This window comes from Diadema antillarum, unplaced genomic scaffold (assembly GCF_040938485.1).
Source record: "Diadema antillarum isolate AM-2024a unplaced genomic scaffold, OU_Dant_1.0 seq00000798_RagTag, whole genome shotgun sequence".
Classification (NCBI taxonomy): Eukaryota; Metazoa; Echinodermata; class Echinoidea; order Diadematoida; family Diadematidae; genus Diadema; species Diadema antillarum.
Window position 1 is genome coordinate 1,572,122 of NW_027271682.1, and position 22,108 is coordinate 1,594,229.

At 35.5% G+C, this 22,108-nt stretch overlaps 1 protein-coding gene across 1 annotated transcript in view; it reads left to right on the plus strand.

The window, feature by feature from the left end:
* The window catches only part of LOC139739383 (maltase-glucoamylase-like), a 60,200-nt gene extending 45,790 nt beyond the window's left edge, over positions 1 to 14,410 (plus strand). The window contains exons 33-43 of the mRNA XM_071650002.1: positions 1,840 to 1,924; positions 2,445 to 2,577; positions 3,453 to 3,586; positions 3,994 to 4,028; positions 4,906 to 5,022; positions 6,914 to 7,062; positions 9,364 to 9,448; positions 10,430 to 10,486; positions 11,264 to 11,400; positions 13,052 to 13,140; positions 14,346 to 14,410. Coding sequence (XP_071506103.1) covers positions 1,840 to 1,924; positions 2,445 to 2,577; positions 3,453 to 3,586; positions 3,994 to 4,028; positions 4,906 to 5,022; positions 6,914 to 7,062; positions 9,364 to 9,448; positions 10,430 to 10,486; positions 11,264 to 11,400; positions 13,052 to 13,140; positions 14,346 to 14,410 — 1,086 coding nt within the window. The remainder of the gene's footprint in view (positions 1 to 1,839; positions 1,925 to 2,444; positions 2,578 to 3,452; positions 3,587 to 3,993; positions 4,029 to 4,905; positions 5,023 to 6,913; positions 7,063 to 9,363; positions 9,449 to 10,429; positions 10,487 to 11,263; positions 11,401 to 13,051; positions 13,141 to 14,345) is intronic.
* Positions 14,411 to 22,108: the final 7,698 nt, after the last annotated feature.

Here is a 22,108-nt window from a genome sequence, read left to right on the forward strand (position 1 = left end):
AAACTCACTACGCGCTTCATACTATCCGATCTGTCAACAAGTACGTTCGGTTGCCAGTGCGGTGATGTGCATGCTCGAGCTGATCAACGATGTGACTGTGAGCTGCAGTTGATTGTGTTTTCTGTCGTCTTTCTACCTAGCTGTCTGTACATGAATATGGACTATCACTTCCTGTTAAAATGCAAGTATACATTGTAAATTTGGGTAGCATTCAGTAACAGCGAATAAGGTTAGATTAGGCACTGGAAAAATTCTAGCGATTAAAGCATCGAGTGCCACTGTAAATTCGTGTGATTCGTACGGTTCGTACGGTAACTAACTCGTTAGACACTCTAAAAAATAATTATTAGGAATGAGATTACGGGAAATAGGGCCTACTGTTAGACAGGTAGAACTAACGTTATGCTTAACTAGCGCTAACGTTAAAGCAGGCCTACTATCTACTGCAGTTTCGTTTGTCAACATCTTTTGGGTGGGTCGCTCGAGTTAGTGAACTGCGAGACCAACTTTCAAACGGCGAAGCATGAACTCCCCAAAGGCCTACAGTACGTCGAAGAACCCTAGCTTGCTTATTGTTGTCTAATTATAGATCTACGATATCGCCTACTCTGTTGTACTTTTAGGTAGAATGAGGGCTTTATAAGAGTCTCTCTGAGTCTCTCTAACGTAACCCGTGTCGCATTGAGTATATGCGTGCCTTGTGGTTCTCGAGAAGTACAAGTGCAGTGAAGCAAAGCAAAGGTGCTGCGATACCCATTCATTTACACGTGAAATATTTCGCGTCGCGACGCGAAGCAAAAAAGGCGCGAAAATCACCAGCGTGGTATAGTTTTTACCATTTCCCTAGGGAGTATAGTCTTTTACGCGCACTTGTATGGTAGAATTATGTTTTGTTGTTTACAGTGCTCTCGACCAATCAGAGGACGAGATGCATATTGTGAGGGATATAATATGTAATATCAACAAGCACAAGGTTATTCATCTCAAATTTGAAAGATTTAGGCATCTACCACAAAAATTAATGAATAAATAAAATCACACACAATCGGTACGACGCACGGGCGACTTGTACTAGTGATGAACTACCACAAAAATTAATAAATAAATAAAATCACAGACAATCGGTACGACGCACGGGCGACTTGTACTAGTGATGAACAATGCGAGAAGCGCCCTCTGAGGCATAGTGGATAAGACTCCCGACTCCAAATCGGAGGATCCAAGTTCGATTCCCGTCCAGCGCTTACGTCCTTGGACACCATGTTTTACCCACCAATGTACCTCCCGACCCAGGTATATTGATGGGTACTAGGTAACGCTAGGGTACACTAATGACAGAGCTCTCTGGTAACAGAAGTGGCAACATACTGAAGAGGCTTTAACCCGGATGAATAAGACCTTATGTCTATCATTATTATCAAACTCAAACTACGGGGCGGTAAGTCACAACACGAAGAAGCAGCTGCCATATGCTGTGATCAAACAATCACCTATATTTTGCAACACTATTCTTTTGCAAAACTGAATAATGTCTTGCATTCAAAACCCAATGTTGTTTGTCTTATATTTCTTCGTTGTTTCGTACCAGCGTGGTGTCCAGTGAAAAACTGTTTCTTGCTCAACAGAATTGATAAATTTTCTGCGAATAGTAATTCTTGTCAATTTGTTGCTTTCCTTTGCTTGATTATTATATTCAACGTGAAAAAAAGCGACAACAACTAATTGATAACCTAGATGAATAATCATCACCATATTTAGCTATATCTCTAATTCAAATTCTGTATCAAATTGTTCGCAGCTGATTCTACTTACATGTGTGGACATTCACATTCTTTTTAGGACATGAATGAACCAGCGAGCTTTGTGCACGGCTCCGTAGATGGATGCCCAGACAACGCCTACGACTATCCGCCGTACCATCCCAGTAAGTCGCTCCTTTCACATCCTCAGTCACGTCTACTTTCGAATGCACATTTAGGACATCTTAATGTAACTTGTGATGAATAGACTTTACATAACCTTTTTTTTTTTTTTTAGTTATCATTGTTATTTCTTGAAACCTTTGTTAAATTTGTGATGATTAAACAACACATTGTAAGGTAGGTCGATATATCTGCTCATCGGCATGATCACTGGAATAGAATAGCATCTACACACTCAACTTTTTTCAACCTTGGGAGCAAGCAAGCTAGGGGGCATTATTTTCATAAAGCGTTTTGGTCAGATATTTTATTTTCTGACAAACTACTTTAAGCTTCTGAAATTCTAGCATCTGATTGGCTGAATGCAATTTGTCCGACAAATTTGTCGGACAAACCGCTTCACGAAATGCCCCCAAGACTTTGTTGTACTCGTTTCTTTAACGCCACTACACGTGTCCTACGTTTAGACGTCTTCTTGAAGGGGGTGGTTCTTTAATCATACTTTCTGTGTCATCTCCACAGACATTTGGGGTAACGAGATCTTCGACAAGACCGTGTGCCTGAACGCAGTGCAACAATACGATGGGAGTAAGCTGGAGAGACATTATAACATGCACAGTTTGTATGGCTGGAGTCAATCTAAGCCTACTCAGGAGTAAGTATAGCTGTGCTCTAATCATACCACTAATATTACAACGATCGTTGGCAATAAGCCAGTTCGTAGGTAGCTTATGTGTACATTGAAACAAAATAGACATTTCTTTTTTTCTCAGTTGGTTAGGCACTGGATTCGTTTTCAAAGTGACATAATGCATAAGCTTGTCGAACGTAACAATCCATGGAATGGATCTATCATGTTAAAAAATGAGCTTGTTTAGACTATCGTGACCAGTGTTTGTCAATAAACATTATTTTGCATGAATGCAATCACAAACCTTTTCAAACGTTGCCAAATGCCAGGATTGCTGTCAGTCGGATGTACTGGCAAGAATCATTACTAAAGATCACATGTATAATCATTATGTCACAGATGCTTATCTCAGTAAATTTTAAAAACCAACATGTCTCATGTCACAATTGTTTGTTTTTTTTTTCACATTCGCAGGTTGGAAATTCGAACTGGCTTATAGAATATTGTCGTAGATTTTTTTTTCTTATGTTTTCACTCTTCAGCAAAATGCGAATCGAGTTGTAGACTGGCAAACTTATGCGGACACAGACAAAAACAATAATAGTCATCCTTTCATAGTGGTGAAATTCTGATGATTTAGATAATAATAGTAATTAGTAATGATAGTAGTAGTAGTAGTGGTAGTAGTAGTAGATAATAATGATAATGAAAATAATGATAGTAATAACAATAATGATAATGATAACCTGTGGGCACAACCATCAGTCATCAATAATGGTTGTAGTGATTACAGTCATTTACAGTCTGTGGTGTAGGCTAATAGTTATTTGATACTTTCCAACATGATAAAGTGAATTGAATTGATTCGAATTGAACATCCACCGTGCATCTCGTAACAGGCTTATGAGGAATCTCACGCTTGAACGAAGTTTGGTCGTCACCAGATCTACTTTCCCAGGAAGCGGGAAATACGCTGGACACTGGCTTGGGGACAACACGTCGGCTTGGCCTCACATACACTACTCAATTATCGGTGAATTATACACTTCCTTCTCTAGCTATGAATGTCATGTGGTTTTCAAACATGATTCTTATTTCACTGGTTGTGATGATTGCCACTAAACTTACTGCCCATATCACTGACAACGGAATTCTGGTGATGTAATGTTAGAAGATAATACTCTAGGCATGTAGGCCTACGTCTTTATAATATGTGTGTGTGATATTTGTTGTATAAATGAACGACACTTTAATTATACCTATGACAGCTAACCGCCCAACCGCCCCCCTCCATCCTTCTTGGAAACTTTTACTCCGTCTCATGGTGTTAGTGCACGACATGTGATGCTGAATCTAGAAATAAGAATTTGACAAAAATAAATGCTCTGTATATATAGGTACCTATGCTGTCGCTGTAATGCTTTTATCTCTTTCTTTTAGGTACAATTGAGTTCAACCTCTTTGGAATTCCATATGTGAGTAACAGCTTTATCTTCCCGTTTAGTTTCCTGATTTCTTAATTACAACACACTTATGCAAACTGATTGAACTGTTAAGCTACATTAAAATGAATATTTATACAATGTAGCATTTTTTGGTAATGACACATTCATGTCTGACGATAATAGGTGTAATTGAAACAATGACAATCAAATAGGCGTCATAACAGGTAATAAAAATGAAAGTTGCTTTGAGATTTGTGACTATCCAGCGCACTATTTTTCTTAAAGTAAAAATTATATTAACTCCTTTTTTTATTTCATTTCACTACTCTATTCAAGTAAACGTTAATGATAATAGTAATATTCAAATGGGTATACTGTTGCTCATTTTCAATCTGCAAAAGTGGCCCAAAGACTCTTAGCTCCCGATATACTGAATCGGACCCTCGCTGTTATATTACTATCACAGCTGTATTACTATATTATACAATAACGTGATCACTTAACTTCCTCAAGCAATATGATAGGCCTACATGTTAATTTTCAATGTATTTTATTGATATGACACTAAAACATCCTATTGGAATAAAATGGAATCATGAAATCGGAGAGAAAATTAATAGTAGAATCAGTGACTGAATACAAAAGAAAAATATTCAATTCAATTCATTCTTTTTTATTTCATTTTTTGTCAAGAACATACATCACACTACACATCACTCTTTTTTTCGTAAAAAAAGAAAAGGTGCGTGAAATTTTGTAGGATGAAAAGAATGTACAATGATTGTCATGATTGTAGCACCTTACTATAATCATACATTATTATAAAAATCAAGTGATTAGAAGTAAGTTAACAATATGCAAATATACTAATCATTGTATTTATGTATGTAACTTTCCGTGAGAAAAGGTCGGAGTGGATATCTGTGGCTTCTTCAATGACAGTCCGGAAGAACTGTGTCGAAGATGGCACCAAGTGGGGGCCTTCCAACCGTATGCCAGAAATCATAATGCCATAGGAAATCAGGTATGCTAACTCAGCTGACTACGGCTGCGTTTATCAAATTTCCCCTGTTTAAACGGCTTTCGAAAGCCCTTTCGATAGCCCTTTCGAAAACCCTTTCCATAGCCCTTTCGAAGACCCTTTCCAAAGCCCTGTACTATTAATGTGCCGCTTGTTTTCTAAGAAGGGACGGCGAAAAGCAATTACCATCATAAAGACATTTTCTTCCTTTGAGAGTGACGATTCAGGATGCAATGCCACATGAATCAATTGTCTTCCTATCTGTGAGGCAGCTCCAGTTTAGCACATACTTCAAAATATTTCTGAGTGGCGGCATGAGACTTTGGCTGCGTTTATCAACTTTCCCCTGTTTAAACGGCTTTCAAAAGCCTTTTCGATAGCCCTTTCCAAAGCCCTTTCCAAAGCCCTTTCCAAAGCCCTTTAGAAACGGCTTCCAAAATAGTAGTAGTTGCATTTATCAACTCTCTTCGCGAACACGATAACTGGCCTGTCACTGCACAGCTGCATTGCGCAATTCGACCGAGTGGAAGAGGTTATATAAGGCGTGCATTGTTCGTAACTGCAGTACAATACTACAAATAGCACAAAGCCTTTTCAAAACAGCTTTGCGTTTATCAATTTCAAAAGGTTTTTACAAACAGGTTTCTGAAAACCTGTTTAGAAAACCTCTTTGGAAAGCCACAAATTTGCGGCTTTCGAAAAGGCTTTCCGAAAGGGCTTTCAAAACAGCTCTGCGTTTATCAACTCGTAAAAATTCCTTGAAAGCTGTTTGGAAAACCTGTTTCTGCCGAGAAAAGGAGTTGATAAACGCACCCTACGACGACCCTCCCTCTCCTATTTCACTCTCTCACACACGTCTTATATGGTAATATCCACGTGAACACTTTAATTTAAAGGCATTGTTTACCATTGGGAGCAAGGATTTAAAAAAGAATGTTCGAGTTATCACATTTTATGCATGTTTGTAGGTCAGTTGTAAGCAATACTGAACATTAACTATGCTGCTTACCTTTTTACTTTGGTTATTTCTATCCCTGACCCAAATTTTTGAACTGTTTTAAAGCACTAAAACTGAGTTTGGTTTTGAAGCACTAAAGCTGAGTTTTTGTTTTATCTGCAAATAGTAAATAATACCTTTAATGTGCAAAGTCCATATTCAAGAACCCTTTGTCTGCACCCCTCTCACTATATACACACACACATACACATACACACTACATTATACAGTGTAATATGATCATGCGGTATAAACATAGGTGTGTGTGTGTGTGTTTGTGTGTGTGTAAAGTAGAGCTAACATTATGCTCTGTGTGATTTTCTCTTTTATAGCTTTATAAAAGTATGTCATTATTAGTAATCTCATAATTATGATCCCACTCAGTACTCTCATATTAATCATATGAAAGTTCAAAGAGTAGAATTATTGAATTGTAACTACTTAAAGACTGGGTTGGCCTATGGACTATACTTCACGACTTTAGGGGAACACATAATCCATTTTGTGCTTTAAGGGTCACAGAAAGAGCAGCATCTCAAACCTTGAAAAGAGGCATATTGACGCTTTGTTTGTGATGGTCGTACCAATATCATTCAAAACCTTTAATGTCCTCATAATTTCAGAGTTTGCTATATACAGTTCTTTGTTGTGAGTGTCATTGTCTCCGTTATCACCTATTCAAAATGATCAGAATAATTATGTATATGTGTGCACAGACCGCTGGTATTGATGAAACTGTCTGTGAAAGAAAAAGAAAATTCAACTCTAAACACAAAATACTCTCAGACCGACTCCTACCGAACTACAATGGCACTGCATTAAAGCAAATTTCCGTTTATAGTGACGAAATCTTTCAAACAATCTTGTTCGCTGTGTTGTCTCATCATACCTCTGCAGCCGCAACACCCGGCTTTCTACGGAAAGGACTTCGCTGAGGATATCGGCAGTGTACTTCGTATCAGATACCGCCTTCTACCTTACCTCTACACTTTGTTCTACCACGCACATACGAGTGGCTCAACAGTGATTCGTTCTCTCATGCATGAGTGCGTAAAAGGCATTTTGATACGTTCTCTTATATCATCATTATCAGCATGATTGAAGTCAGCTGGAAGTCGTCATCATAGATATCACGACTGTCGTTACTTTCACGAATATGATCATTAGTTTGCTTTAATTTGTAATTATTACAGCCGTTATTGCTGTTATCCTCATCCATATCATCATTCCTAAAATCAATATTTGAACTGTTATGATTATGCTTAGCACCAGTAAAATGTGTTTTTCAGCACTTTTGTTCTCTTTTAATTATCATCTTTTTTTTGTAATCACTATCTAAGTTATACTGAGGAAGTTGATTATTATCGTATTATCATCACCGTTATCAGAATATTCGAACTGATCTATGGCTGATGTTCTTAATGCCCTAATAAACTCAAGCGCGTTCTCAAATCATGTCCTCGATATCATCCCGCACGCACACTCACACACACACACACACACACACACACACACACACACACACACACACACGGACGAATGCTACTTACCAACACACCTATCGACACCTCAACCTGCATGTAAATCTATGTGTTTGATGGTTTCTGAATAAGTTGGTAAACTAATGTTAGCCGACACAAGAAAAGGGATAGTGTTCACAAGTTTTCTCAACGAGTAGGCATATGTACTTCGTCTCCTGCTAGAAACGACCGAGGTAAAAAATGTATACATTAGGCCAATAACCAAATTAGAAAGCCTAAAAAGAGATAAAAAACGAAGAAAGGATTTATGTCCTAGTTTCGAGACTTTGTAACAACATGAACATAGTCAATTGATAATTGTAGAGAAGTGATTTCAACATCTTCGACGTATATTAACTCCGTGTGCAGGGTTTTGATACAATGTATTCAGACACATCCTGCCGAATTCGCTGCATCGGCGTCACGACGTAACCTTTTCTACACATGTGACCTTGTGATGTATCACGTGAGACATATTTCACCTGAATGCATTTTATTAAACACTTTTTTATGTGGTAAATGATAATGATAATGAATAGCGTTTATATAGCGCTTAATGCTGATGTTTCTAAGCGCATCGATCTGGAAAAAAGAAGTATGACATTGAAATAAAATACAGCATTATATACATGAACATATTACAACAACAGCAACAACAACAACAGAATTAAAGTTGAGTAAACAGATACGTTTTCAATAATGACTTGAACTTCAACATTTTAAGCAATACGAAAATAGAGAAGGATTTTATATCAAAGAGACGGGGAAATAACAGAAAAAGCCCTATCACTTGAACTTATCAACATTTTAAGCAATACGAAAATAGAGAAGGAGTTTATATCAAAGAGACGGGGAAATAACAGAAAAAGCCCTATCAACACAGCGGGTACGGGTGCGGGGACCATGTGATAGTTGGAGAGTGAAGTGGAGGAGCGGAAAGAAATTAAGTCTTTAAGATAACATGGAGCAAGATTATTACATATCTTGTAACAATAAGGAGGATTTTGAAGGTGATACGTTGATGTATGGGGAGCCAATCCGGTAAACATAATTATTATGTATAGGAAACTATAGAATAATGTTCGATGTTAAAAGAAAAAAATGAACTGTACTTGACACTAGACAGCTAAACTTTCCGCGACAGTTGCATACTCATAAAAAGAAGAAAAAATCGCATGATTGGGAAGATTGAAGAAAATGCGAACAGGTAGTACCAGTCAAGAATGGTTGTGCATTAAAGAAACAACACAATATTATCAAGCTCAAACTGATAATACAATGAAGTCAACGTCATTTTTTTTTATTACGAAACTACGTCTATATTCGATTTAGGAAACATATATCATGTTATTTGCTACCATGTTTGTTGCCATGACAGTGTCATTCGTGCATATATTTGATATTGTATCCGACGAACTGTTCTTATCAGATGAATGAAAGTCAAATTGACAACTTTAACCGCTTTGAATCACGTTTTCTTGTTCTTCTTTGATAGAAATAAATGAAACTATTGAGTTGAATTGAATTGAATTGAATTGAATTGAATTGAATTGAATTGAATTGAATTGAACTGAACAGTGTAAAGCTCATTGCTAAGACCTTTGTCGTTTTACTCTAACAATACCCCTACATCCCTCTCCCTAGAATCAAAACTGTTGTTTTTAAGATCATTATCTTTATCAAAATCATTGTCATTGTCATTATCATTATCATTATCATTATTGTAATGATGAAGATCGATGGTTATTATCATTACAATCACAATAGCCTTTAGAATCATCATTATAATCATTACTATCACTATCGTTTTCATGATTTCTTTTTCAGGTTTTCGTCTGACAGTGTTGCATGGGGAATCGACAGACAGTTTATGTGGGGATCAGCCTTACTTATCTCTCCCGTACTAGAACAGGTATCGTAGCAAGTACAGTATTGATAATGAACACCAATTTCACCCATTTCGCAAAAAACGCAGCGTCCTTTGTATACATTCTGCTATAGTTTAATATACACTTCATTCGAAATAATGATTGCATATGAAACAAAGAGTCCAAATATGGATATAAGGCATGTAAGGGGCAGGCATGTTTTGAATCACGAAAACTCTCTGTGTATTACCAAGAGCCCGGAGCCTTGATATCTATACCAAAGTGTTCCCATTGTTGAGTATTTAACACCAAAAAAAAAAAATAATAATAATCAAAAGAAATTAAAAAATGATAGATAGATAGATAGATAGATAGATAGATAAATAAATAAATAAATAATTAAATACATGCAAATGAATAGATTAATAAATCTTGAAGAAGTTTCTGTTTGTTTCAATTTTAGTGTTGCAGATGTTCGGATTAAATATTAGCAACATCTCCCTAACAATTTCGATGTAATACCATTTCAAAGCACGGACGTATTTTGTTTTCATTCCATCCCGTGTTTTGAACAATGAAGCATACACGTGAAATATAATCATGTTTTGAACAATGAAGCATACACGTGAAATATAATCATGTTTTGAACAATGAAGCACGTGTAATGTTTGTACATTGACATCGCAGAAACGCGTACCAGATTAGTTGTTTAGTTCACCACAAATTTTCTCTCTTCATAATGATTTTCGCTTTATTCTATATTGACTTTGGTTTTCACAATGCATTGTGTCATCGTGGCCTCCTGTAAACACTGTAACGAGTTGCTACACCTTGGTGGCTTGTAAATATGCAACTAAACAAGTTGGATGGACTTAATACAATACAAACAGGTTTACGAATCAAGCTTAAGTGCTTAGGCACATACTGTAAAAGGGTTAAAACTGATCGTATAGATAAGATAGAATAAATGTATAAACATTATCATTCTATTCGTAGATAAATTACATATTTCTTTTTTTTTTCAGGACGCCCTTTCTGTCAGAGCGTACTTCCCGCGGGCTCGTTGGTTTGATTATTACACCGTAAGTTGATCTAACAATGATTGGTACGGTATAGTTTCCCTTTCGTGTCTGTTTTCCTTCGCTATTCTAAGAAAGTTATGGATATTACAATGAACCCGGCTACTGTTTATACATGGGTAAATATAATTTGGTTTTCATATCCCAATAGTTTGGAGTAGCTATACTTATCTGAATATGTTTTTTTTTTTCTCGTCTTACATAATCGTGATCTTATTTGTTTGTTTGGGTTTTTTTTTTGCTTAGTATTCTGCATTTTCTAGTATGAGAATGTCAAACACATCAAGAATTGAATGTGCAAAGTGTTGAAAAAAACAACAACACGAAAGAGTTTAATAGAACTGAATTATGAGGCATTCACACAGAAACATAGCTTGTAGCCTGTAGGGTGCGGATTCCCAGAAATTTATGTAAAATGACTCTTTCATAAAATTCACAGTATTAGAGAAAGGCAAAATTATGAAGTGGAAAATGCAGATGTCAGAAGATAATAACAAAATTAATGTCCATCACATATAACTTCAAAATAGCGGCGTTGCTATCCGAGTGACACTTATAGTATATCTTACCTTTTTTTTTACCTTGTCCTATCAAAAACCACTGAGCTACACAGCATGTGACTGTTAAGGATGGATGGAGTGCTATTTTGACGATACACTCTTGCTTGCAAAATCTTTGGTTATTCTCCTTTATTCTATGCACCCGTAACACGCAATGAACAACAACAATAAGAATAATAAGAAAGAAATATTTCCTTGTTTGAATAAATTCTTGTTACAGGGAACTGAGGTCCCAGAAACCAGTGTTGAATTGGGCAGTGGTGTCGATTTAGACGCTCCCCTCGATCACATCAATTTGCATGTCAGAGGTGGCAATATCATTCCAACGCAAGAACCAGCGAACTGTACCATGAACAGGTATTAGACTATAAGGAAGGGGTGTAACCAAACATGCGAAGTGAATAACATATGTTTTTTTTTTTCATCGAAATCGTGTGAGAACACTTATTCCAACACTTTCCTGTACAAACACATGATTACGCTCTATGTTTGGAAACATCTCACATTTTCTATGTCAGTGCATTTGAAATAAATATTATAATATCTAATTATAATGGCTGTACAGTTTGTTGAACGCCCCCCCCCCCCACACACACACATAAAACAAAATGCATGTATTACTTTTTTTTTGCGCATTTGTGTTTTACTTGCTGTAACTACATACAATCAAACCTGCCTCAGCGACAACCTGTGTATAACGTCTTTATGTCCATCCAGAAGGTGATTTTGCGTACGTGTTATCTTTCTTTTACTTACATTAATAATAGGAAGGATTGTATACATTATTGATTTATAATCATTAATTATTAATACTTTGATAAACATGATAGAATATTGTAATAGCAACATTTGCATTAAAACATCTTAGGAGAAAGAAAATAGATGTTTTGAACAAATTTATAACTTTATTCAATGATTTTATAGATATTGCTTAAGACATGTTTGTTGTGTTTAGTTCGACTGAAAATGAAATCATATCGACATTGCGTAAGTTGTGAGCTTCTCCTTATGTAGAAATGGATGTCAATTCAAATCCCGCGATATTAGTTTATTCAATCAAATAGAATAATTCATTCATTCATCTATTTCCAAGTAAACAACATAACATTTAAAAAAATCAAAACACAATATTATTGCCTTGCTACAATTCATACATTTTGAATGGAGGGATCATACAAAACTCAAAGGAGGCTTGTTAGAAAAGATCCCCTGTAAACAATATTTTTTTTTACATTTCAACTGAGCAATAATCACACCAATTCAAATGATAAAACTAATGTCGAAGGTACAATTCAAAGAGAGGAAGAGAGGCTTAGGTGGAAAGAATGCATACTTATACTTAAAGTTCAGGTACATTTCATCATTTTCTTATAAAGCATTTTGAATTGACTGAAAGTCTTATTAGGCCCTACTCTTGATTGATTGGAGAAGGGTATTCCAAAGAATAAGGCAATTCTAAAATATAGATATTGAGCCTTGTGTTTTCATTATGATGGAACAATTCAGAATGAATTGATTGTGAAATATGTCAGGAAGAATATTGTTACGAAATTTAAATATAAAGCTTGAACTTTCAAAAGGAATAAATTCTTGAACAGGAAAATTTGGTTTAATTTCCTTTATAATTTTTAACGTCAACATAATCATAATAATATTACTGAATTAAGAAAAGAAAAATGTTATCTTAACTATATTTTTCTCCCACATAGCTAAAATCCCTTTGAAAGAGTTTGTACATTAATATATGGATATTCATCATTCCCAAAGCATGTCAATGAGGTATTTAACATTACCTTATATCATCTTAATTATTGATGTTGTTTTTTGTTTTCCATCCAGATAAAGAAAAAGTTTACTTAAATGTGTAACTGGTTGTAGTTTTACGTTGTTCAAATGCACAAATCAAAAGGGTCTTCTATATAAATTTTCATCAGGCCTGGGTACACTGCCTGATGATTTCCTCATTACTTCTTTTTCTTCTTCATCATCTTCTGCTTCCTCCTGAAAGTCGGAAAAATCTATTCGGACTGATAATTTCTCTTGACGAGTTCATGGAGGCATCAGGAGAGCTCTTTTGGGATGATGGAGTGTCCATTGGTAGGCAACGTATTGATTCGTTAATCATAATCATAATTATAATTATGATCATGATCTTGATCTTGATCTTGATCTTGATCATGATCGTGATCGTAATCGTAATCGTAACCAGAATCAGAGTCAGAATCAGATCTAATTATCCAGGGTAGCCTCTTCAGTGTTGCCATACTGCTCTAACAGAAGGCGCTGTCATTATTATCATTCTAGCATTGCCAGGCACACATACACGTGGGTCGAGGAGGACATGGTGGGTAAAACCATATCGTCCACTGACGTAAGCACTTGGCGGTAATCAAACTCCGATTGGTAGTCAGGAGTCGTATCCACTATGAGACAGCGCCTTATGCATGGTAGAAGCAGAATGTGGGGCAGACGCTGCCCATGATGAGGAACTTCTCTACATTTCTAAGTTCAATCTCTGTTTCAGAATATGGGTATAGCCAGACAATGGCAATGACGTCATGAGCTTACGTATCTATCCTCTTATATATGTATATATATATATATATATATATATATATATATATATATATATATATATATATATTATTGTTTTTTAAGAGGGTCCTGCTATTCTTCACTTCCCAACATGGCTGGTAACCCAACCCATTTCACACTCCTGGGGTCCGTTTCAGGAAAGTCTAAATGAGAGACTTTTCGCTCATAAGACACACTTATTGAGAGGCTTCGTGAAATGGATTTGAATTATATCTGAAAGTGTTTCATGGCCTCATATGAGCTACTTCGGCCATTCTGAGATTTATGTAAATACTTGTATCTATTGTGATGACTTCATGAACGGAATCCTGGAGCATAAGGGGTCTAATGTTTCATGACGCTAAACGCGCTGGTTGGATAGAACCCAGAATCTCAGTTCTAAGAGCCCCGGGATTATCCACTGTGTCACAAGGCAACCACTATCACCGACATTGCTGCTGTACGTGATTGTGTGATTTACACGTCTAGAGCTGCGATGATTTGACAGGCAGTAGAATGATGAACAGGGAGCAGATATTAAGTTAATAAAGTGTTAGCAAATGATCATCATCGCAATGAGTCGTTGAAGTATAACTTGTCTAGTACCAACAACATAGAATATTTCTGAACTACCATGATGATATTATCGCCGACATAAGTCACGAATATTTTTTCAAGCAAGGTTAGCGAATTTACATTCTTTCCTTGCTTCTTTTTGTCCTTCTCAGGTTCCATCGAAAACGGAGATTACTTCATGTTTTCCTATACGTTCTCAGAGGTATGTGTCACTTGACAGATATAATAATGATAACAGTGGCGAAAGTATTCATCACAATGATAACTTGAATGCTGTTTTTTTTTTCTTACAACAGTCGTCATTGTACGTGTAATTGTAGGATATCACTATACCATAGTCTAATCGTATGTCATAATTATTATGATAAAGATAAGACTTTGATAATTATTTTCATTTCACTTCTTAAATCCTGTTTAGTCATTGGTCTTCAGAGGTTCATGAGACAATGTGACAATGTCTATTGACATAATTGATTTCATACGATTAATGTTGAGAACAAAATGTCAATAGAGAAAAGATGTTATATGTCCCAGAAATGTTGCAGCTCACTATATATATGTGTATATACATATATGTATATATTCATTCATTTATTTATTCATCTATTCATTTATTTATCTATTTATTATGGAATATGTAAGTAATCGTAATATTATATATTTCCATTATTATTTCAATTTTAGTCAATATCAGGCTCTTTTTCACGATGAAATTAGATAGAGCAAGAATAAGCAGAAAATGTTCTTCTCGCTTGTACTGCTGAATCACACACACACACACACACACACACACACACACATATATATATATATATATATATATATACATATATATAATGTGTGTATGTTTGTGTGCGTTTCTGTTTTCATTATAGGCACTTCAACCGTTACCGTTAATGATTTTGTGCTTTTTTTGTTGTTGTTTTGTACGAACTGCAGGGCTTACTTTCAGCCACCATGACGCAGAGACCAACGAGTACTGCGAACCTGATGGACGATCTTGTCATGGATACCATTAATATATTCGGACTGCTTCAGCCCCCAACTCAAGTCACTCTGAATGGCAGCCCTATTGGCTCGGACTCATTCGAGTTTCAAGAAGACTCACTGGTAGGTCAACGTAAGGGTCATTCTCATCGAGATAGAAATGAAAAGCTTATAAAAAAATATGGCGAAGTTCTCGTAGCTCCTGAAGCGATTTCTTTGGTTTTTCTTTGCGAAACAAAACAAATCAGAAATAAATAGGGAAATAATACAACCCACATAATACACCACACATAACTCTTTACTTAAACTAAGCATTTTGAGATAGACACGTCTTTCATGTCATAGATGATTACATCGAGAATAGGAATCTATGTAATCGTTTCTTCTTCTTCTTTTTTCTTTTTTTTTCCTTTCTTTGCAAGAACATCAAATGTTACCATATCAATGATGTACCATTTTATCATTTTAAACGTTAACATTTTTCGCCCCCGTCACAAATTCAAACCCAATAAACTGAACTTGCATTACTGCAATGTATGAACGTCTTTTTTTTTTTGACGCTTTTTATAGCCTTTATTTAGACAAATCAAATGAAATTGTTAGATTCTAATGACACAAAATATAACTATAATACAATGTTTAACGGAAAACAAAAGGTTGTGTGCAAAGTAGTATAGATGAAACATACATAAATTGTACACATTTGACATGATTCATGAATGTACAATAAACACCTCATACAGAAATGGAATATACACTGTACATAATTCTAAGACACTCAGCCTTCCTACTCGAGCAAAGGAGTCACCAGTCTGAATAAAGATTTTATCTAAAACAAATACAAAAAACTTGGGAGGTGATGGACTTTCAAAATCTTTAAGATGTATCCTATTCACCAGTTATGAACATCATAATGACTGATATCTCGCAGGGTCTTATGCAATTGGAGATTCATAACCAAATAATATTTGATTAAGTTTTAATGATATGAGGATTAGAGAAAATAAACAAGTGGAGCGGGCAAAGCTGAAAACACAGGAGATTCGAATCATTCTAGATAGATTCACTGAGGTAAATACAAAAAATATATCTTAACAAGATGCAATAGTTAAACCCGGTATTTCATGAAGTATAGTTTTCCCATTTCGCGTAGTGTAATGTCAATTTATCCTTTAATGTTCCTTTTTCGTATTCAAACTGTTTTGAGGTGGTAATTGCCCTACATATTTCTTCACAGGTTGGAGCTCTTCCAATTTTACGATTAGTTTAAATCATATGCTTAATCAAAATTAATGCACGATTCAACAAGGCAATAAGTTTCATATTGTCCCTGAATCCAAGTAAAACATCCAGCCAATTTATATTAATAAACTGAGGAAAAACAACACCCTCGGGAAGATGTGATATAGCGCCATCTCGTGGCCAGGTAAAGACAATCCCTTTCATGATGACTCGGCCATTCGATCGTTGATCGGTGCTGTTTACTTATCCACTTATGTCTAACTCACATTATCTGTTATAGCATAATAAATTGTGACTTTTAACATACATTTCTTTTTCCTCCCTAACTCAGGCTCTTGTAGTGACGTCACTGGGGCAGCCGATGGACGAGGTGTTTACTCTGTCTTTGATCATGGAATGAACACTTCCGTTTTGGTGACACAATAGTGGTAGTGGTCTAAAACATTGTAAGAAAGCAATAAACAGAAACCAACGTAAAGCCAGCAATGTACTGTTTCCATAACTCTGCGAGTGTTCGACCACAGCGCTATTTTCCAAGTTCTACACGTCACTCTCGTTTATTACTCTTATCAACGGATTTATGGTATTACAAGCTACGTGCACTAATTTTATTAAGTGTCGTTTAAACTACTCATGAAAACGTTGTTTACCGTGGAATTCATTACTCATGTTAATGTTCTATCCGTAAGGGATCAAACACTTACTTCAGCTTCAGGTAGAAATTGAATAGATTGAAACTTGAAGGATGTTTTTATGATATTGTTATTCTAAATCTTCCATTACTTAAAAAAGATTCAGATATTTAGTTTATGATGTCACCGTAAATGATATGGTTTTGTTGTAGTTTTGTGATAAAGTATGATCGTGTTCAACACTTAACGTCCGCCATAAAACTAGAAGAATTTGTCTTTTGGGTGGAACATAGTCGACCATCTAAGCTGTCGAGTAGAAGCAAATGATTTATTTCGGAACAAATAGACCCTATCTATTTTTGTTTGTTTTTTGATAGCCTCAGATGTTGGGTACAGTCCCTTCTGACGTAATCTGACTTGTAAAATATGTCGCTGTAATTCGCCGGATTGCCACAAACTGAGAAGATTCAAATGACTATTGGGTTGAATTTCATTCTCTGAAAGGTGATTTTGGTTCTGTGTGAGGCGCTTTGGAGGACAGAGACTCTCATAGCATTGATTTACTTATCTGGGTGCCCTCTAACTATCTGTGACTGTATAACATAGTAACAATCTCTTCGATATGACATACTCAATTGCATGGGAAGCAGTGACTCTCCTGTCACCTGAGGCCACAGATATGGCACCCTCATGGGCGAAAGCGTTTACAATTTTCATATTCATACCATATAGAATTTTGATCATAGTTATCTGCACGGGATATAAGATAAAGAATAATGATTTGTTAAAGCAAATGATGGTAACCATCGTGATTAATAACAATGGCAATTATCCATGATGATTTTGCGCTTCCCATAAACGTAACACTGTTAGATATACTGTTACATGTGTATAAAGATACATTATATTGTACTAGTTATTGATACAAGTTAACTATCACTCAACTACTCAACTCTTTTTTATTTTCAAATGTGACAAGAGATAGAAGAAATTTGAACGTGAAATTGTGAAAAAGAAAAGAAGTACTCATGAGACTAGTAAATTTTGACCCTTTTTCTCAATTGTCTCTCTGGAATTTATCTGCACGCTGCATTATTTTTTGTTGTTGTTGATTGTTGAAATTCAGAGGAAAGAGATACACGATGTTGTGATTACATCATTGTAGTACATTCGCTAGTATAACAATTGTGAATATTTGACATTATAAAGGTTTGTAAATGTGATGTCTTGACTAAATAAAATCGCCTCGAAAATGGAAAAAAACCTGTTATTTCATCTTGTGAGATTATACAGAGCGTCATAGGACACATACGATGTATTTTAGGAAAGAGTATAAAATACATGGTCATATCAATCCAAGTTTAAAGCGAATGCAATATCAACCGTACACTTCAACACACCAGGGGGGGGGGGGGGGGGCATTTCATGAAGCATTTAGGTCGGACATTTTTCTGACAAACTGTTACAAGCTACTGAAATCCTTGCATCAGATTGGCTGATAGCAAATTTGTCCGACAAGTTTGTCGGACAAAATGCTTCATGAAATGCCCCCCCAGGACATTAGTTGTCAGTGCATGAAGGGTTTGGTCTTTACTCCTTTACATTAATTCCTGCAGAGACAAGAACTGGAGAATGATCCAAAAACAAAGTAAAAACGAAGCGATCCATCTTTTATTACGATCGCTTTGTTTTTGATATCTCAGCCATTTCAAAGCCAATTTTCATCAAATAAACTTGGAATTCCTGTTAAAAGTATATGCTCCTCCATATTTCATAAGATATTTCTCTTCATCCTAAAAAGTTATCATAAACGATTGGAAACAAAAACCGTACCATCCCATTAAATTATAGGCCTACCTATTTTCATTCATTAAGCTCCCTTGTGTGTGTGGGGGGGGGGGGGTTTAGGGGGTTATGGTCTGGCGAGTGTCAGCACAAAGCGAAAAAATGTCATTTGCTTATTTGTTTCTAGTAAATCATTATAAAACATGAAATATTAAAAAAAAAACATTTCGAGCAAAGTGATGGCATTCATTTTTTAAAAAGGAATGCATCATCATTATCCTATCTAGCCACTACATTTATCATGGCACTGTTTCCTATCTTTCTTTTTATTTCGTCCTTAAGTTTCCTTCACCATCATTGCCATGGCGAAATGATATAGATCCCATTAGGAACTATACACTTTTCGAATATGAAATCAAACACTATTGTGTTGGGATTGGTGTACTCATAATTAGTGTATAGGGTCATATGAAGAATCCTTAAGGAGAATTCTGGGAAGATACCATTACGAGCAATTTGATTCTTCAGCTACACTCCAGCTCCAACGATAGACGTCCTCGCGTACAAGTTGTATTATCTTGTTCCCAATCCTACTTTGTGAGGTGACGATTTGATGTAATGATTTGCAGTATACTATCTGTTTTCTTATAACTTTGTAAGAAAAAGCAATGAATGATAGATTTCTACAAAGCGTGAGTGTTGAATAGATAGCAGCAAAACAAGCCATAGGGGGTGATACGTGTAGATTTACGTGTGCGTGTGCTTGTGTTGTGAAGTGAGTCATTCCGTAGAGTTTTGCATGGAACTCAAATCTATTTTCTTTTTCATTAACTGATATTTGTATCTAGTATGAGGTAGAGGAGTGTACCGCTAACCAAATGACCCGGATATTGGCAAGTTTGAGTAATCGTGCCAATATCGCCGGACTTTAAACTCACCCTCAAACTAGTTTGTGTTTCCGCCTCAGCATTAAGGGATAGGTAAATATTAGCTGACAAACATTTTAACTGTATTCACATAAACAGACAAATCAAATTTGAGAGACTGGGCGTATTCTCAAAGAGCAAAGACCAATTACTCCACATTGTGTAACTATCGCAATGTGAGATAAAAAAAAAAGATTTATTGAAATTCTTTCCTGATATTTTCATTTCCTGAACATGCTGAAGGTTAACTATCCTTTATTTACACAATTTTTATCGGTACTCTGGTAGGATAGGATAATTTTAAGAGGAAACCAGGTCGAAGGATACCCCGTGTACAACTTTTCGAACTCACATGATAACAGCCTGTATAATCTTGAACAAAGGGCATTATATATAATTATATATATATATATATATATATATATATATATATATATATATATATACATCTATGTTATGTATAAACATACCTGTGCGAATCTGTTAAATTCGAATAAACGTGGCGGTAATCGTATAATCATACGACACATCTAATAGAGATATGGAATCAGTCACGAGTAATAAGGATTCCTTTTATAACTTGCTGAAATTCTTTGTTCTCTAACATTCCAAAGTTTTATGTCAGCATTAAAGATAATGAATATGGTATCAATGAAAGGAAATATACATTACATAGTAAAACTATTATTCTGATGACGTAAAGAAACAATACAATATTCAATGTAAACAGGATAGATCAATGATAAGGATATTGAAATATGTCGTAAGAATGTCGTAAGAACATCATCTAAACTGATATAAAATGACATAGTGCATTCAAATAAGAATAAAAAACCTATATTCTTATTTTTGGTTTGTCTGTTTTAATTTTTGTTTGTTTGTTTGTCTTGTAGATGAGATCATTGTTATCATTGTATTCTGCTTTTTCTTTCGGTAGCATTCTGACGTTGGAATCTACAAAGTTGTAGTTACTCTCTGTAAATGTCAAACTCTGGGGGAAAAAAGGTAATAATAAATAGCTACGCTATCTTATGTAGTACAGGAAAACTGTAGCATTAATACTGTGAATTACTGGCAAAATTAATACACTTCCCCAATCGATTTTTCTTCTTCCCAAATTTGCTGGAAACATTGTTGCAAACAGACACTCTTGGTATACTTGTCACATACACATTGCTAAATTTAACGCTGATATCGTATTAGTTTCCTCAAGTTGTAAAACTGCAAAGAAATTTCCAAGATCATAGCATTAATGCCTTAACTTCAAAAGGATAAAAATAGCTAAATGACTGACATTTCAAACTTTTGCAATGCTTGATTTCCTGTTGTGTTTTGTTGTTATTATTTTTAGGAGGGAAATTGACTTGTATTAAATTCATTTGAGAGTGGGAATTATTTATCTCTTTTCTGTATAGGCTACCCGTCAAACATGGCGTTGTGTGTTATCATAGCATATTTTGCTGGTCTAGCGCCCTCTTTGCATCAACTGTGACCCTGCACCACAAAACAAACAAAAAGTCGCCAGACATGGATTTTTAGATAAGAGCATATTATGAAAGAACAGACTTCAAGCCTTAAAATGATGTATAACTCAAATCAAATGGACTCTCTTAACTTATCTTAATATTGGAAAGAAAGCACACATTCCTCAAAAGTGTGAACGGAGAAAAGAGGCTCTGAAGCACAGGATCTATTCAAGCGTTTAATATTCACCAAGCCGTCCTACCTGTGCAATGAATGGGACAAAAAACAGGTTTGAAACCACCGGTTTAACAACAATGAAGGGATTATCAAATTAAGCTGAAATTAGGCATGTTCTATTAACACATTCTGTCCATAATACACGCCAAATTTCAAAGCAGTAGTATTATTCTATCTAAAGTTATTAGAGTTGAAAGTGAAGAGTGTGCCCAGGGTTTTTTAAGAAATGAAATGGAGACTCTAAAGACACACCTAATCACACTATTCTTTAAAAAAGTGTTCAAGATTAACTGCTAAAGAACACACTTTCCTGTTCATTTTATTATCCCAAACTTTAGTATAATGTAGAAGAAGACTTGCTCTTTCAGAAAATATATAAAAGTCAAGATGGACCAAATTGACCCTTTTCACCTGTTTTTAGTCCTCACACAAATTCAGTGCGTGCGACTTTTTGTTCGTTTTGTGGTGCACGGTCACTTGTAATCTAGCATCGTCATAGTCAGCAAACGGTATCAACCAGGCACATGATGACATACGCTATAGAAGAGGAGGAAGAAGAAAGTGATTGCCATTTTGTTTAAACCTTCTTATCTTATCGTTTTAGGTGCATATTTTGGTATAGTGCATTTGTTATTTCAGGAA